Source organism: Pararge aegeria, chromosome 7 (assembly GCF_905163445.1).
Source record: "Pararge aegeria chromosome 7, ilParAegt1.1, whole genome shotgun sequence".
NCBI lineage: Eukaryota > Metazoa > Arthropoda > Insecta > Lepidoptera > Nymphalidae > Pararge > Pararge aegeria.
In genome coordinates, this window is record NC_053186.1 from 16,700,992 (window position 1) to 16,715,922 (window position 14,931).

Here is a 14,931-nt window from a genome sequence, read left to right on the forward strand (position 1 = left end):
GAGAATTAAAAAAAATGTGAGTATAAAAAAATAAAACAAAATTAGAAAAGAATAAAAAAAAGAACCACTTGAACTAGAAATCGGTGTTGCACAATTAAGGTATTAAAAAAATCGCGACCAGTTGTAAACCACCCTTTATTAAGTACCAGGTTAAAAAGCTAGGTAGATGCATAGTACATAAATATCGCAAGCGAACGCAGAAAATGGGTATGGGATGGGGGAGATCGCATAGCTCGATAACAAACCTGGAGGCAGTAAACTAAGTATGCAAAGTGGTGGAAGCTTTAACTAGAATTTACGTTCACATACTTGCCACGAGTGAACATATAGTTTAGGGTTCCTTGCTTAAAGTTACAAGAACAAACCTGACGACAGGATTCCCGGCAGGAAATTTAGAAATTTATAGTTGAATTGTCTTTGGTCTGCTGAGTCTTCGGCCGTGGCTAGTTAGCACCCTACCAAGAAAGACGTCCCGCTAAGCGACTTAGCGATGTCGCGTAGAGCACTATTAGGCGTATGCGTTTAATTCAACTGAGTCCCAAACAGGTTAGCCCGCTGCCATTTTAGATTGCATCACCACCACCAGGTATCACCAGATGAGATTTCAATCAAGGGCTTACTAGTAGAATAAAAAAAAACAAAATCTGTAAACGTTCTTTTATAGTAATAAGACGAACACTTTTTATAAGACTATGGTATTGCTGGATATCAAAGTTTGAGTTTCTTGTGAAAAATTACCAACAAAATTATAGTATTATTTACTATAATTTACTTAGAATTTTGTAAATTGTAGTACCTAATTCTGGGCCTCTACTGTGCAAAAGCTTTATTTCTTCCGCACCGTTTGTATTACAATAACTGCAGCTTTTTTTTTGCCGTAATTGTTTGCTTCATTATTTTATATCACTGTAGCTTTCTGCCAAAACGTAAGTTTCATAAATTGTTGTTAATACGATAAAAATGTCCGTAAAAATTTGCAAATTTCTGCAAATTTCTCACTTTCTTACGTTTAGAATCATAATATGATGTATATCCTACCCTTTTAAATTAACAAAGGTAGATTTTAAGTAAACTGATCCCGTTTCTCTGCTGTCACAAACAAAAGAAAACACGGAACACTTAAAGTTTAAAATCGGATCAAGTTGTGAGGATTTTATTTTACAATATTGAGAACTTTAAAGTTTATTGAGTCAGGTGCTAATTTACATACATATCGCCTGATGAAGAAATTGAATTTCAATTTGCTTTGCCAATATAAATGTCAAATTATGCCCGTGTTTCGTCCACGTACGATCCCATTCGGAGCGTTCACATAATTAATGACAGTATTGGCTTGGTGAATGCAAATTCCGGTGTTTAAAAACATGATTAAATGCATTAGCTGTGTCCCGCGGTTTCACCCTGGATATATATACTAGCTGTAGTTTTTATGTATCACCATTCGTTTTCTCAGCGCACGCCATGTAATGAATTTTATAGGCGAAATTTTCATACATTATTATAGTTTCTTAACAATCTCTTGTTTTTTTAAATATAGCCTATGTATTGTCAGCGACAGCTTTCTTTTGACAGTACTTCGGATCTTGTTCCGTTATTGTTTATACAAATAAACAAACAAACAATAAATATTTTCTATTTATAATATTAGTATATATAAATATATATATATATATATATATATATATATTTAGAACATTAACATACTGTTTGAAACTACAAGGTTGTATTTTTATACCTTTCTGTAGAAAGCGTTTCATAATATATCGTCATAGTCCGTAAGAAACGCTCGAATGTTTTTTCGTCGACATAGGTTGCAAAATTACATTTCACGTAAAGTACTTTCATTTTACGGCTTAACATTTAGCCTATCTACCCCGAAGGTCTATTCTGAATGCCGGTGAATATTTTTGGAAGTCGCAGTCATTTCCGAGTTGACCTCCTACTTTTAAACTTGCAATCTATTATTTAATAGGGTCTGGGCTTATGACTTGCTTGAATTGCTGTGATGATTGGTGTCTACCAATCTGTGTGGTAAAGGCATTAAAAAAACACCACACATATTCCTGTTATTTGTTTGTGTTGGAATTAACGGTATTTGTGGCCCCAAAAATCCTGACGTCAAAATATCTGGATACACCCTAAAATGTGGTTTTCTAATACTCAGAGTGACTAGTGGTTTAGCAAGTCAGAGGCTTGTTTAAGTCCTGTGGTGACGACAGATCAGAATACAGTTCTCACCAGTTGTAATATCTACCTACTAGCTATCTAAGGGTAGGGTGAACTCAACGTATTTTGTAGATCGGTTAATGTAGATTTGGTTTTGTATGCCGGCAAAATCTTTTACATAGTATAGTAATTTCATCATGTAGAAAACGATATTGATAATGTTATTCCAATGGGGTACTGCAGGGGATAATTTTATGACCCATAATTAAAAACGCATTCACAAAAGGTACCTATACACGCAGATCATCTAGGTACTTTAAAACACGAAAGCGTTGCGAGACGTATTATTTGTAAGAATTCTATCAAGATAATATCGGAATACTTGGAAACTGAAGTGTAAAAGCTTATTACAAGCGCGCAGTTATGCAAAAAAATCGCTCTAGGCAAAATCGGTTAACTATGAGATAGGCCCAACATAATTACACTAACGAGTGGTTGCATTAAGGATAAATAATGAACCATCGGTGGTTCTTGAAATAGGTATTTTCAGTGTAAATATGTTATTAATACATAAATACTTGATGTGCGAGTGTGAATAGCAAAAATGTCATGCTATTTTTAATTTCTTGAAGAACGTACTTACTCAATAATATTGCTTCGTCTCCTGCTAGCACTTCGCATATTCTACTTGGCATCACGAGGTCCTGAATTCGATTCATGGATCGGGTCATAAGTGGGCCATTTCTGGTATTTCTCTCATTCCGTGGTATTCGCCCATAGTTAGGCAGTTCATGCGAATGAACTTCGGAGATTTGTTAACTCGTCATTTACGTTTATTACTTTCATGTGATAATAATCCACTAACCCATATCGGAGTAGCGTGGAGGGTCCAAACTGGAAAGAACACTCCGTTATGGTAGAGGAGGCTTAAGCCCAGCTGTGGGCCAGGAATAGGACAGTAGCAATAGACCTTTTTGTAAAAGAGCTCGCCCGGGGAAGTTCCACGCCATGTCAATTTTTCCTCAAAGCAGCATTTCTGTGTTCAAGACTTAAGAGCGTGGTTGCCGGTGTTATTTAAGGCACATGAACTTTAACACTTACTCCTCAGGGTGGTGGTATTTTGTAGGACGTGCTCCTTGCATGCCCTGCGAGATGTTGCTCTATTTGCACCTTTAGCTGAGGCTCGTTAGGTAGATACATTGATCCGTCTATCATAACTATTAAAAAATGGATCATTATGATAAACTAGGTTATACACAATAATAAATTTCGATATATAAGAAACAGACAGCTGTGAAATATAAACGTGTGGCGTACCTAAACGTTTGGTTACCCTTATCGAAATCTATCAATTGTTTGGTAACCGATAATGGTTTCACGAATTCCTTAGCGGTGAGTATACCGACCACGCGCCCACTAGCCTTGTTAAATCACGTAGTATTTTTATTGCGGTAAATACTGAAATGATATAAACGGAACTTTTTTGAAGTGAAAACTTTTTTTGGTGCGTTGACCACTTTTTGGGTGAACTAAAATCATGGGTCTCGCGTCATCGTCACCGAACGCCTCCCGGGAGTTATATGTACATTGTGTATTTATGACACGCACCTTAATTTTTTACAGTTACGTGTGTCCTGTAGTGGACCGGCAGATAATAATGATGATGATGATTTTAGATGATTAATCTCATAGTCTTTGCTTACAGAGGTGACGCAGTTGGAAGACCCTCGGTTAGAATGGCTGGGCATCCAGGAAGCCATGCTGAGGGACTACCTCCATACTGCCCAGGAGGCTCTAGAGGTGAGTGCCATGATTCATTACTTGGTGACAGCCATTGTTGTTCTGCCAAGAATATGATTTGAAGGTGGGGATTTTTCTTAAATGAAGGTGCGGTGTCGTATAAAATGTAGACTTCCTTCAAAGGAGACTAGCAACGACTTTTAAATAATTGTGTTTAAATGTTGCCAATCAAAGAAATAGGGATGTGTATTATTTATAATGTAGTTAAGATTGTTAATATTTGGTGCATATTTAAGCATTACGAGTATTTTACTCTCTATTCGCAAAAATATAATCTCCATCTACACCGTTTTTTGAAACATTGCTAAATAAAAAAGCTTGTTAAGATTTTTAAATTTGTCAACCTCTTTTGCTATACTTCTTCTTCTTCTTAGGGTGCCGTCTCCTTACGAAGGTTGGTAATCATTAGGGCTATCTCTACCTTGGACACCGCTGCTCTAAATAATGATTTGGTGCTCTTTCCAAACCATTATCGTAGATTTTTGAGCCATGATATTCTTCTTCGGCCAGGCCTTCTTCTGCCTGCCACTTTACCTTGTACGATAAGCAGAAGAAGTTCATACTTTTTGGTGTTCCGCATCACATGACCAAAATATTCTAACTTTCTTTTTTTAATTGTTAAGAGTAACCTCTGGAAACTTACCCATTCTCTGCAATACAGTGCTATTCCGTACACGATCTTTCGATCTTTGCTATACTAGTTCTCTGTAATTTATTATATCAGGATAGTGTAAGAGCCGGTAAATCATTCTATACCGATAGATTTACATCAAAATGCAATACGAATATTGTTAGGTTAATATGATAGGCTAAGAAAAGCTAAGCCTGATGACAATGAACACCTAACACATTAGTAATTAGCCAATAAACAAAATTCTTAGATATGGTATCGGTATTGTATATTACTAACTAAATTGAAATTATAATAAAATAAATACCATATAATATAAATATACAAACACATCAAACAATTCTTAAATATGATTAAAATAATTCATATCTAAATTGAAATTTTGTTAAAAATTAACCAAATTGTGTTTAAAAATACATGAAAAATCTCAATAGTGAAATCAGTTGCCTACTTATTTTGTAACTAAAAAGGTAAGTTACGTCGCAGTTTACCTACAACACCTGCTTTCTTTAAGTAAGTCGTAATATTCTTAGGAAATCTATTGTTAAAACAATGCCAGGAATTTTGTTACGGCTGCAACCATTAATAGCCGATTACAAAATTTTGAATAAAGGTCTAATACGTGTCATTAGCTCAACGGTATACCGGGGTGGACTAGAAATCAAAAGGTCGTAGGTTCAAATGCAATTCGTCTTACTTACGCTTAGTGCAAACATAGCGCTTTTTTGGAGGAGAGGGAGAAAACCTTTTCGTAAAAACTAAAAAATATTGTTGTTTTCGCATATGCATTAAATTATGTGCAATCAAATGGGTAGACAGTTCTTAAATGCATGTGTGAAGTGCAGCCGTAATGAAAGTCAGTATCCGGCTGTTCCGGGACTTCTACATTTTGCAGGTACATTTGGTTAATTGTTGAAAGTACCGTGAGCCATATAAACAGTTTTTACTATCGTTGAAACTCATTATTGGGATTCAGTTTGTATAAACCCTCTTAAGAATTACTTCGCCATCTCCTAGCCAAGAATCCGTTATACCTTAATGATAAACAAAATATGTATATCGGTTGACTAATACTATATTTTTAGAGTCAACGTAATTTTTCTGCCCATCTTTATCTGTTAGTGATGTATTAATTAACAATCGCATTCATCTCAGCTTGCGAAATTTAATTTAGCATTTAACAAATTAAATGTAGTTGTGAAATTCTATGAAATGTAAATGTGATAATTCATTGCATCGTAAGCGCGTGCTCCGTAATGTCACGCCGCGATATGACTTAATTAAATTGCTAAATTGTTAATTTAAGAAAATACAAAAAAATCATATTGGTTTAGTGATTACTATATTCGTTTATGGAGGTCCTAGGTTTGCTTTCCGGGTCAAGCAAATATGCGTATGTAATGGGTCTTGGATAGTTCGGTTAAAATTTATCGGTAGGTACATACCTACAAGTCCGTTGTCAGTAAATTGACTGTGTCTATCCCTCTACCTTGGAGAGTACGTGGAGTTTTTGTTCCCGAGACTTATGTGTGATAATAATCATTGAAGCGCGCCAAACCATATTTTTAATTAAACTAATAAATTTGTATATACATATGAAAATACTTTATTGTACACCACCAAAGCTTATATCTTAGGCCTAAACTTAAATCTAGGTATGTACAAAAAGGCGGTCTTATCGATTAAGTCCGCCTTAAAGAGCGATCTCGTCTAGACAACCTTTAGCCTACGGAGATATTAAAATATGGACAGACAGGTAGGTTGTGTGAAAAGGTAAATAGCATTGACGTGCTAAAACACAGAAAATCGCAGATTAGTGGTAATTAACGAGAACAGCATTAATTAATTATTATTATCATCGCTTTTATCGATATAAATCTTAAAACATTGGAAACCTGTTCACCTGCTCAATGAATGTTGGAAAGCAATTGGCTTTTAGCGAAGCTGACATCATTTTCCCGTTTAGGATGGAGACTGTTAGGTATTTTATCCTAGTTGTGCCCCGCTATATCGTCCGGTTATTTTATTAATTTGCTGCGATACTGTCTTCAAATAAAACTATGACGTTAATTTCTATATTGAAAACCGATCTTCACATTGAGATTAACTAAACTAAATTAATAGAAACCCAAATAATAGAATAGAATCACTTTATTTTTTAGGGTTCCGTAACCAAAACCTCCGCTGTCTTTCCGTCTGTCGCTAGGCTGTATTTCTTGAACAATGATAGTTAGGCAGTAAAATTTTCTCGGATGATGTATTTCTGTTTCTGCTTTAACAACAAATACTAAAAAGCAAAACAAAATAAATTTTTAAGAGGGCTCCCATACAACAGAACTTATTTTTAAATAAAATCAATTAATCAATATCAATATTCTATGACAATACACACATCGCCTTCCAGCCAAGTCAATATTTTTTTTAATGAATAATATACATAAATACTTATAATATACCGATAAACACCCCGACAATGAAAAACATTCATGTACATCACACAAACATTTTCCAGTTGTGGGAATCGAATCCACGGCCTTGGAATCAGTAAGAAGGGTCGCTGCCCAGTGCCCCAATCGGGTACGAAACCCTCCGTGCGCAAGTACGAGTCGCACTTAGCCTTTTATATTGATGATGAGTTTTGATTGTTTAATTTGATAACTTTAGGATATATTTACGTTTTTATTATTTATAATTGTAATAGTCCGCACTGGGCCAACGTGGTGGACTATGGCCTTAACCCCTTCTCATTATGGGAGACCCGTGCCCTGTAGTCAGTGGCGTGCACAGAGTTTTTGACCAGGGTATGCAATATGCCATAAAATGGGAAAATCCTTCGCAAATATGACTTATAGAAAAATTTTAGGGGAGGCGGCGGGTAGCTACCCTAGCAGATATTGGGCTAGCTACCCGTCCCTATATGAGTCTTCCTACTGTCTGAGGGGGGGTCAAACTGTCCTGATCCCCTCCTCCTTAGCGTAGTAGCCCTGGCAATAAGTTGGGGTTGTTGGTAGACGTCTGGGAAGCATACAACGGGTTCCCCGGACGTCCAATAAAGCCAACGAGAGGGACATGCCGTGGTGGTTAGTTCGGGTAAACGAGTCCCACATAACCTCTGTCCTGCCCAAAAGGACAGAGGTAGCCATAAAGCTTTTCCACAAAAAAAAAAAAAAAAAAAGGGGTAGGCAGTGCTTTGGTGCATGTATGAAGTGCACGCCACTGCCTGTAGTGGGCCTGTAATGGGTTGATACAATTTGATGAATGGTATTATAAATATTTCACATTTCCCTTTTTTTTTCGTCAACATACAACGGTATGAGGCAATTAAAGACAGATGATATCAATTTAATGGAAACACCTATCTTTAATGCGTACTCAAAACCGCATTAGGCGATCTTTAGTCTCTTGCTGAGATAAGAATGGAATGCTATAGCACTGATAACGGCTGATAAGAGCACGCTCGTATTGTATCCAATTGAGCACGCAAGTAGATAATAAAATTATTATGATGTATCGTTTAAATGTACCTTTATGTTACTTATAATAGGGGGCGTGGATCAGAGAATAGAAAGCTATTTCTTTCCTAAATTCCATCAAGATTAGTGCAGCAGTTAAACAGTCACAATGTACCTATATACTAAAAATCGACACGACACTTTGTAACGACATCCGGACTAGAAATATATATTTTTTTCATTTGATAGCCTTAAGGAAGGTTTTAGGCTTTTACATCACGATACGACTCTAAGGGGTCGATCAGTGGGCGGGTGATGCGATGCGGTGGGTCGCACAATGAAAGTATGTATCAGACAAAACTTAATTGTGAGATATTTTAACTGAACTATGTCGCAGGGAACCGCTATTAAAGTTAAAGATATTCATTGTTCAATACGGGAATTGCTACAGAAATGGAACCTACATGCTATACTCCAAAAAGTAAGTAGATAGGTACTTATATAAAATTGCATTTATGAGCGCACTATATAAATATCTTCACCATCATCATCATATCAACCCATTACCGGTTCACTACAGGGTTGTAGTCCACCACGCTGGCCCAGTGCGGATTGGTGGAGTCCACATACCTTTGAGAACATTATGTTGAACTCTCAGGCATGCATGCCTCACGATGTTTTTCTTCACCGTTGAAGCAAGTGATATTTTAATAACTTAAAACGCTCTTAACTAAGAAAAGTTAGAGGTGCGTGCTGGGATTCGAACTCGGCCCACCGAAAGTTAAGCCGAGCTCCTACCCACTGGGCTATCATTGATTAATATATATAGATATAGATTTCTTAAAATAATAAAAAGGGTACATACTAAGATAACAATTTGATATGTATCGATATTTCTATTTCTATGTTGTTTAACCACAAAAATGTTTAAAATCTTTAAAGATATAGTTAATGTATAGGTAGTAGGTACATTTGTCCGTGTCCACTCAGAACAGTTCTACCCAGATTCTCTGAATCGGTCGGAATTCCCAAGAGGTTGGCTAAATACATCACGTGCGACGCAGTCCTAGGAATCCGCTATCAAATAACATATCTGCATCGGTTCAGTGCATACGTGATCAAGTCGCGATAGATTTACAAGCTATTAGATCTAAATATGCTAAGATAGTCTTAGATTAGAATATAATAGACCTGGATGTTTCACACGTCAATGCTATATAGAAGGACACGCATGTTGCATACAAGAAATATTAAATGGTTTTAAAAGGTTAGATCTATATGCGGTGTTATTCAAGAAAGTCGTGATAGCCTAGTGGTTAAAGCTTCATCCTCCTATTCTAACGGATCTAAGATCGATCCCCAGCACGCACCTATAACTTTTCGGAGTTATGTGCGTTTTCAATTCCGCCAAAATTCAAAAAATTCAAATTCAAAAAAAATCATTTATTTCAAGGAGGCCTAATATAAGCACTTTTGAAACGTCAAGTCTGTCTGTTTGTAGTGACTCTACCACCGGTTCGGAAGGCAGATTCTACCGAGAAGAAGCCGGCAAGAAACTCAGCAGTAGTTGTTTTCCAACATCAAACATTTACATTTTACATTTTAAAATTCATTTTTCTATCTTGTGAGAGCTGAAAGCGGAGCCGGATGCTTCCAAGCAACCTTGTCATTAACCTCCGCTAACGGGAGTGTTTGTCTAAAATCACCACGCTGGCCAGAGACGGGTTGGCGATCGGAGTACATGGTAGTAGTGTCACTATACCTTACGCTTATGTCCATTCTCCGTTATATGCTTAGTCGCCACGTACGACACCCGCGGGTAGAATAGCGGTTGTGACTACTGCATTCTGTTCGATATAACAGTAAACGGGCAGCTCGGCGGCGTGCTCTGTGCCACTACTACCATATACTCCGATCACTGACCTGTCTACCCAGCATTGTAAATATGGGTAATCCCATGGGAGAGGCCTTTACTCCAGCTGTGGACAGTTATAGTTGTATTTCGGTCAGTAAAAATGAAACTACCATATCGCTCCGCAGCTAGCTTATTGACAAATGACACGCATTATATATATCAGGATATATTAAAGACTAGCTGTTGTCCGCGACTTCGTCTGCGTTTGAAATTGGGTTTTTTCATGTGGCATTAAATTTAACTGCGTTTCTAAAAAAATGAAAGTATCGCTAAGCCTTAAATGAGGGGTTTGCTGCTGTCCGCTGAGGAGTTCTGTTTTCTATCTCCAACTACAGTTTGGGCAAAATTAAACACAAAAATAACCTCTATAGTATAAAAACAATTATTTAAATCGGTTATAATTTGTCGGCACTTTCATCCCTTCTCACAAAGGAATTGAGATTAATGTCGGGATAAAAAGTATCCTATATTACTTCTAACACTTCCAAGAATATGTGTACAAAGTTTAATGAGGATCGGTTTGGTAAGTTCTTGCTTGAAAGCGTAACAAACAAACTTACATTGACATTTATAATATTAGTAGGGAGTAGGGAAGTAGGGATTATATACATCAGTAGAGCATTAGAAACATCAGTATATAATGGTTGTTCTGCAAGCATTTGTTGTATCAGTATATAAAATAGTTGGAAAACGAAGCATTTCGGTTTCGAACTCAATTAAATTCCCAATGTACCTGCTAGGATCTTCTGTGACGCAATCGAGAATGTGGAAAAATCCTTAATGACGTACATGATGTTTGTACCGAGCTGCTCACAACAATTTCACAAATTATAGTAATAATATGATTAGATAAACCGATATATGATTGAAGAATCGCATTCCACAGTTATCTATTCAAAGTGGGGTCTAAGATCAAACGATCACATCAAATTGGATCGCTCTGTGATCTCGCTTCTTTTTGTTTACATGTCCAACTATAAATCGATTGACGTCAAATCAAGTTAGTTTATCTGTAAGCTTGCGGGTCAAGTCTCTACGTCAAAAGTAAATGAGCTAAGCTATGTAAATCGCTATCACCAGGCTTCTAATACAAGTTACCGACGGCCGATTGGCATTTGAACATTAATGTTTTTCAGTGTCTGACTGTAAATCAGTGTATTAAAAGTATATATGTATATTATTCATCAGTCATCTTAGTACCGATAAAACAAACTGCTACGCTTACTTTGGGGCTACAATGTGTGTATCATCGTGATACATTTATTTAATTTTTGATGGACCAAGCAGTTAGCCCACTGGATCGTAAGTTGTAAGCCATCGTTTTTAAACATCAACACTTGTTCCCTTCAGAGCACGTCTTACAAAGTGCCATCAACCTGCGGTGGTGGTGTTTATTACAGGCACATTAGGGTGCCTGTAATTACACAGGCAACCACGCCTTTCAGACTTCCAATCGGCCGTCATATTGTTTTGGTCTAAGAGCCCGTAAACCTCCAGATCCCAGAGGTCCCGTAAGAACGATGGACCATTATGGAGTTTGGGTTATAGTGGCTTTGGCAGGTAAACGGTACTAAAGGTACTAACGGTACTAACGGTCGAAAATACCTATCTAAATACATCAAATAGTATAGTACAATTTTTCGGTATTACCTTCAGAATATTATTAAAAGTCACGTTATTTATTGCCAGACACTTAACATCGCGTTCTTACCTGTTGGGAGCGTCCACTGACAAACTTTCAGCTTTTATAAAATAACGTAGGTCACATTAAAATAAATATAGAACATCAAATGTCTTATAGACATAGTGTGATCAGGACAAGTAAAAAAAGAACTCTATTTCTATAGGACATCAAGTGTCCTATCTTCTTGTAGATATAGTGTGATCAGGACAAGTAAAAGAAGAAACCGTAAGATTACAAAGTACTTTTTCTATTTTGAAAGTATGTGAATCACAACAATGTAATACCCACTAACTGTAAACCGACAAAGTGGATTATAATAATGTTGGTATGCGATGCTTTCCGGTCGAAATCCAGTAATTTCCTATAATATCTGCTACCTACTTTGCGTAGCCTAGTATATTGAATACCGAAAAAGTCAGGTGTCATGCGGTTTTTAAACACTAGGGCTTCGGCCACCTTAACTTTTAATTCTATTTACTGGTTTTAACAAACAATAAAGGAAAATGATCGAGCACTGCGCATGTATAAGCTACATCCTCCTTGCACCCTCTCTTTACAACCTCTAAAAAAAAAAAACACTCAAGAAACATGACCGATAGAGAAATTAGGACCTACATTAAATCTTGGCTAAAAGAAATCTATGAAAAATTCATCAGAATTATTTTTTTATATTTAAGGAAATAAAATTAAAATGCACATATTTTAAATGTTTTTACACATATGTATACACACACCCACACACATTCTTACACATCAGCATATACCCACCAACCTCTAAAATGTATATATTTTTAATGATTTTTCCTTGATTAAACTTTGCATGTTTTATATTATGAAAATTAAGCTTAATTTGCTACACTCCGCAAACAGCAATAGAATCTGGATGGTGTAATTTATAATTTCTTCAATCTGTATACTCCACACCAAACAGATCATCGGCAATGTACCCGCTACGCACGTTTCGCTCCGAAACCGGAGCATCCTCATGAGATGTTGACTTTCCAAAGAATAATTGTCAATTACTCATTGTAAAGTAACAATTTGCATGTTTTGCCAAACACTAGTTAATGTAAACTTAGAAATAGGGAAGACTATGTATCCTGCAGCATAGTTAAAACTATCGCAGGACATAGAAACACGACTGAATGTATACATTTTTTGATAAGTAAAGATATTATAAATATAGATACATGGATCAGCGAATCCGCAGATATGTACTCGGGCAGACATGGCGTCTATTCGCGGAACTTGTACTGAACAAGTTTGCCTTAGTTCAAGATTTGCCCGCTCGCAATCGATTAGTCGTTATCGCATATCAAACACTGTAACGTCAAACTAAAATGGACCTAATGTGACTCCTTTTAGAGTAGCAAATCATTTACTCCTGGTTTTGTTTTACAAACGTTCTGCCGAGCTAAAGAAATTTAGGCAAATTTGAACTTTACTACTGTAATTTGAATGAGATACGTTTTCTTCGATTTTCAAATATTTTCAGACTCGAAAACGACTCCTCGTTTACGAGCGTGTTAATTTTGCACTAAGGCTGCTGTACGGCGAACTGGAGCGGTTATCGAGTGATTGAATCACGCAACGGAACGCAATATCCGACCAGAAGTTTACAAACTAGCTAAAATGGGCGATGGAATTCCGTGCGCGTCCATAAAAGAGAGATAAGGAAGCAGTGCTAAAGAAAGGAGAACTTAATTATGACAGTGGGAATTTCTCCAGCTTATAAATACAATCTATTCTTTCCCTAAAAAAAATGCCTAATCATATCAACCCGCTACCGGCTCACTACAACGCACGGGATCCCACAATGAGAAGGATTTAAGGCCGTAGTCCACCACGTTGGCCCAGTGTGGATTGGTGGACTCCACACACATTATAAAAAAAACGTGTGTGTGTGTGTGTATGTTTGTACACGAGTTAAAAGTTATACTTCTTTGGAGTAACAAGATAAAATTTTATCTTTTGCCTTATTCTAACGTTTGTTGAAAACACTTACAATAGATTTAGTATTTAATACATCGAAAGTTTTATTATAACGCGTTATCTAGTTATCTCGTTATCGTACAACCAAGTTTAACTCACATTCGAATTTGAGATATGGAACGAGCCCGCAGTCTTTGACAATTGAAAGTGTAGCTACACTGTCAAAACGTTTTTTTGAAAAACTAAAATGCTGACTATACCTAACTTCAGGGTATCGGTTTCTCGTGACGGTGTGCGCGCGCATCGTAAAAATTTACTCTCATCATTTTTCCGTAACGCGCCAAAAGAAGTATAACTTCAAAAATGACGGTAATTCAGATTTAACATCAGAATTAAAAAAATATGCTAGAAACATCTACCAACATGCCAATACACGTTTGGGATAGCAACCACTTTAGAATCGAATTCCCAAGCGAGAGGCCTTTGCCCTGCAGCCGAGCAGTAATAGGGCATCACTTCAGCTTTATTGGCCAGGTCAGTACTCCAGTGCAATCACGATTACATAACAATAAACAAACTAAATTATTCAATTCGCATTCATTAGGTGATGTCACTGTAGGTCGGCCTAACGTTAATTATGTCAACCAACTATCTACCGAACAGGTATGAAATTTACGATAGTTAACCAACATTGCTTTGTATTTTGGTATGTATTTTGAGTCTTGTAGAGATTGCAATGGTAAAATTACGCGGTTTAAATCTAAGCTACCGGGATTGAGAACCTTATAAACACCTCCTCATTTCTGATTTGATCACGTAGAGATATTCCTAACATAGCTCTTTCCATCGCTCGCTGAGTGACTCTGAGCCTTCTTATAAGGACCATAGTTAGCCACCACGACTATTAACTTAATAGTGCCCTGTTTACAGTGGCGTGCATAGAGGATATAAATGAAGAAAATCTCAAGTTAGAGTCATAAAAAACTTAAGAATAAGCATTGTAAGTTTTAAAAAGTCTACCTTTAAGTATTTTTAATCGTACTGGAGATTTTCTTCATTTTAAATTATATGCATACCCTGTGCATACCCTCTATGCACGCCAGTGTAAACAGGGTAATATATACAGGGCAATATTAAGTTAATAGTCGTGGTGGCTAACTATGGGCCTTATAAGAAGGCTCAGAGTCACTCAGCGAGCGATGGAAAGAGCTATGTTAGGAATATCTCTAAGTGAATCAAATCAGTAATAAGGAGATCCGTAGAAGAACTAAAGTTACCGACGTAGCTCAACGAGTCGCAAGCTGAGGTGGCACAATGGGCGGGGCACATAGCTCGTAGAACCGATGGACGT

The 14,931-nt window shown here is 36.8% G+C and overlaps 1 protein-coding gene across 1 annotated transcript in view; it reads left to right on the forward strand.

Moving 5' to 3' along the window:
* The window catches only part of LOC120624896 (protein kibra), a 103,998-nt gene that overhangs the window by 34,346 nt on the left and 54,721 nt on the right, over positions 1-14,931 (forward strand). Inside the window, exon 3 of the mRNA XM_039891665.1 lies at positions 3,872-3,966. Coding sequence (XP_039747599.1) covers positions 3,872-3,966 — 95 coding nt within the window. The remainder of the gene's footprint in view (positions 1-3,871; positions 3,967-14,931) is intronic.